The 4,229-nt window shown below is 36.3% G+C and overlaps 1 protein-coding gene across 2 annotated transcripts; it reads left to right on the top strand.

The window, feature by feature from the left end:
* Nucleotides 1-508: 508 nt before the first annotated feature.
* Nucleotides 509-3,287, top strand: LOC111401586 (protein LEO1 homolog). 2 transcript variants are annotated; one of them, XM_023029390.1, is made up of 6 exons: nucleotides 509-1,124; nucleotides 1,498-1,629; nucleotides 1,823-2,002; nucleotides 2,087-2,221; nucleotides 2,409-2,570; nucleotides 2,810-3,287. In XM_023029390.1, the coding sequence occupies exons 1-6, from the start codon at nucleotides 951-953 to the stop codon at nucleotides 3,056-3,058; spliced, it is 1,032 nt and encodes a 343-aa protein (XP_022885158.1). In that variant the 5' UTR covers nucleotides 509-950; the 3' UTR covers nucleotides 3,059-3,287. The 2 variants fall into 2 exon arrangements, with proteins under 2 accessions (XP_022885158.1, XP_022885159.1); XM_023029391.1 differs by having other exon boundaries at nucleotides 2,433-2,570.
* The last annotated feature ends 942 nt before the right edge of the window (nucleotides 3,288-4,229 follow it).

The following is a 4,229-nucleotide window of genomic DNA, read 5'->3' on the forward strand; positions in this document are numbered from 1 at the left end:
TATTATGGACGGTTTTGAGGGGGCGGACATTAACGTTGGATAATCTTCGTAGAAAAGGTTTTTACGTTACCGAATGGTGTTATGTGTGCAAGAGAGACGGAGAAACGAATGACCATTTGTTCCTCCATTGTGAAGGTGTTCGGTGGTTGTGGAACAGTATTCTAGCTTCCCAACATACGGATTGGGTGATGTCGAGGCGTATGAAAGATGTGTTGAGGGCATGGAGGAGAAAATTTCGAGATAAGGATAGTAGGCTTGCGTGGAACCTTATTCCAGGATGCATTGTATGGTGTGTATGAAGAGAAAGGAACAACCGTTGTTTCGAAGACCAAACAAGAACAACATAGCAAATTAGAGAATGGTTCTATATGACTTTGTATACTTGGTTTAAAGCTGCAGCCACAAATTATGTAAAAGGGTTACCAAACTTTATGTCATTTCTTTTCTGTTTAAATTGATAATACCCCCCCCATGTATTATCTATTAATAAAATTACTTGATTACTTATCAAAAAAATTTTAAGCAATTGTACCCTTAATTTTTTGTAAGCAGTTCTTTCTGTATTGTATTGTGATGCCAGAGATTTGATGAGCAATGGTATCTTAGCAAACTGAAAGCCTTTGTATGCAAATTTTGATGACTCACACGCTAGGAAATCTTGTAAAGTATACCTGGACTTAGTTGCTCCAGAAAGAACACTATATTATCCAAGAACGAATTTTGTTATCATTTCTACTGGTGTTAAATAATAGGTCAACACAGATGTCATGGTCCGTCAGATGAGATCTGAGTAACTGAAGTGAACCGTTTTATTGAATTTAAGTTATTCTTGTTTCCCATTGCAACTGACTTGCATTGTTTTGGTTCCAGTTAAAGCATGCCTGCCTGAGTCCCTTTTGCTCATGCGCAGAATTTTAGAAATTATAACACAGTGATTTCATCTGTGGTAGATGTACATGATCAAGCTCTCCAACATTGTGGGCATTGACCCCAAGCCATTTGATCCAAGCACCTATGTTGCACAGGACTTCTATACAACAGACAAGTCTGGAGCTAGAAGACGTATCCTTCCAAATAATATCGTTCGCTGGAGGAATGTCAAAAATCCTGATGGCACAACTACTGTACGTTAACTTTTGGATGTTTTATTACCAATTTATCTCAGGAACATGGATGATCACGAAACTCTAGTCAACTCTTCATATTTCTAATGCCACATCTTGCTAAAGTTGTCCATTCTGTATATTTTTAGGTTGGCTGAATCTGTCTTGAAATTATATTAGCTGTTATTTGAACTTTTAGCCATTACCTTCTATGATTTTAAATTCGTAATGACTTTTATTTTAAATCTAGTACTTATACTTCGTTCTCACATCCAGAGAACAATTTCATTATTAGTTGGTCAATGTTGTTTGCTGGATTGGACCATTTTGGTGCAAACTTACATATCTTACGCATATGCTTAAATAACTTCACAAAGTAAATATACACGTGCAGGTTGAAAGCAATTCACGCTTTGTAATATGGGACGATGGTAGTATGCAGTTATTAATTGGAGAGGAATCATTTGACGTCTCTGAGCAAGACATACATGACATGCAAACACACCTTTTCTCTGTACATGATAAGGTACCTTATCAATTGCTCAGCAGCAAGTGCATTAAACTAATGGTGTCGGTGGCACTTTGACTTTTGGCCTCTCGTATCTGCCATGTGGTGCATTGCATAAGATATATCTACTTTTGTGTTTCTAAACATTAATCCACCATCAGAATCACTACCTTTACTCCGCGATTTTTAATCTTCTATGGCAAATCTTCAGGAAATTCTCCAATGTGAAGGGAGAATCAGAAAGAAGATGCATTTTATGCCTTCCTCCCTGACTTCTGCTCCCCATCGAACATTGTCTGCTCTTGTTGATGCAAGAGATAAAAAAGCGATCAAAGTCAGAAGTTGCATTGCTGAGATCGACCCTGAGTGGGAGATCAAGCATAAAAAGAAGGTAAATCTTTAATTAGCCTTGCTTTTTATATCATGTATAGACCTCAATGGTATTCATGTTTTACAATTTTCCTTGGCTTGATAGGCGGAAATGAAAATAAACAAAGCCAATAAACAACGTGGTCGGAAGAAGGGGAAAGTGATTCATAAGCATAAACAACCTGTCAACAGGGAGAATCATCATCTGCTACCTAATATCCTGGAGGATGCAAACGATAAGGTCTTACTCAATTTTGTTTCCTTATAATTGTTGGAAATATGTCATATAATCGTGACACTAACGTATGTCTCTATGTTGTTCTCTGTGTGTCTACTAATAATTTGAGCTTCTCTAACCCTGACTTAATGAAATTGAAGATTTGTTTTCAGTATGGACATATTACATTTTCATCGCGTTTTTTAATCAGAAAACTAATCAAGATTTTCACCAGCTGCGACTGTCTGCTTCCCAATGCCAATTCGAGGGAAATCTGGAGAACAAAGCTGGAACAGGGATCCACCATTTCAGTGCAAAGGAGGCAAGTCATTCAGTGAGGCCCTCTCCCCCTCTTCAGGGGGGCACTTTTCAGGTTATCTTGTTGAAATTAACCTTTACGTCTAAGTCCGCGTTTTGATAAAGCTTTATATTGCTTATAAGATGGTTAGACTCCATAAATAATCAACCAATTCATAGGACCCACAACTTTTACCAACTTTTACCCACTTATTATTCACACATTTCACAATATCCACAACTTATAATCTGATAAAGCTTTGCTGAACATGCAATAAATGATAACGCTACTGAATCTTCCTTTTCCCTTTCCAGGTGCCAAAACATTTTCCCAGGTTTGTATTTTCAGCTGCGAGTTCATCACAACAGCCCATAGACTTGTTTGGAAGTAAAGAAAAGAAGTCTAGTTACAATTGCGAAGGCAAAGAATATGATGGTTCATCATCAGACAGAAGGTCTAGGGAGAAAAAGCATAACTGTGAGGAAGAGGCTAATGAAAATTCAGGAGACAAGTCTGTGGTGAACGACAATTTTTCTAAAACCATGTTCTTTTCCAGCCTCTAATGCATGGAAGAGACAGAAGAAATGCTCTAGAATGTTCTCTACATTTGCTATTGCTCTTTCTTGGAAAAATGACGAGTTTGTTTTCACTCAGTTGTTTTGTGCAAAATTGAAACATACATGTTTGTGACTCTGAAGATCCTTAAATGTGTCCTTTATTAACGTTAGCTGCTAAAAATTTCATTGTTCCTTCTTCGATAAAGGCAAATGAGGTAATAATTTTGATGTTTTCTTCTCGCCTATAATATTTGATGATTCGTCCCACATCAGTCGCGTGAGTGTAGTTTTGCTGGTATACAAGTATTTGGGCAGCTTCTATATAAGCATCGAGTATGTTAATTAGTTCCCAACTATTTGCACTGTGAAGGGTCGGACCTGGATGAATATTTGTTTATTTCAATAATCAGAAGACAGTTAATTATAAGGGTAAGTAGCACGACCCTCGAACCTTTGAACCTTGTGACAATTGCTTCTGAACATGCAATTTGTGGCATCTTGGATCTTTTGTTTGACTGTTAAATAAAGTCTCAAAAATTTCTTCAAATAATCAATATACCCTTATTGAATTGAAACATGAAAAGAAACAGAGAAGACGCAGAAAATGTCATGGCTGAATCGAAGGATTATTGTTTGGAAATTAATTAGTACCCAACTATGAAAGCAAGTCGAGCGTCTGCACTTTTTAAGTGCTTTCAGTTGGAAGAACTTTTCCTTTACTTCATAAAAAAAATATATATATAAATAAATAAAATAAAAAATAAAAATTGTGTGTATGTTTGTGTATGAAGTAAAGGCGAATCAACTACAAAGCAATAATTAGTTTTTTTTTTTTTTCTTTAATTCACCCTTAATATATTCTTCTAAAGTGGAAACATGGAAAAGAATGGGAAAAATGTGAAAGCAACATCATCTTTGAAGATTTTAAAAGATGATATTTCTCCAAAATTTTGCCAGAATGCTTATAGATTGTTAGCTCCGTGAACTACAATACCTAGATGGTTTCACTAGACTTGTAACCATCAGTGACTGAAGAGGATATTTTGCATGCATAGGAATAAAGTAGCTCGGATAAAATGGAGAAGTGCTACATGTGACAAGGCGAATAGGCGACCGTGATTTATGGTTTTTTTAAGGATCAAAATGTCCATGAGGTGAATGTTCGTTATATGACTAT

This window comes from Olea europaea, chromosome 10 (assembly GCF_002742605.1).
Source record: "Olea europaea var. sylvestris chromosome 10, O_europaea_v1, whole genome shotgun sequence".
NCBI classification, from domain to species: Eukaryota; Viridiplantae; Streptophyta; class Magnoliopsida; order Lamiales; family Oleaceae; genus Olea; species Olea europaea.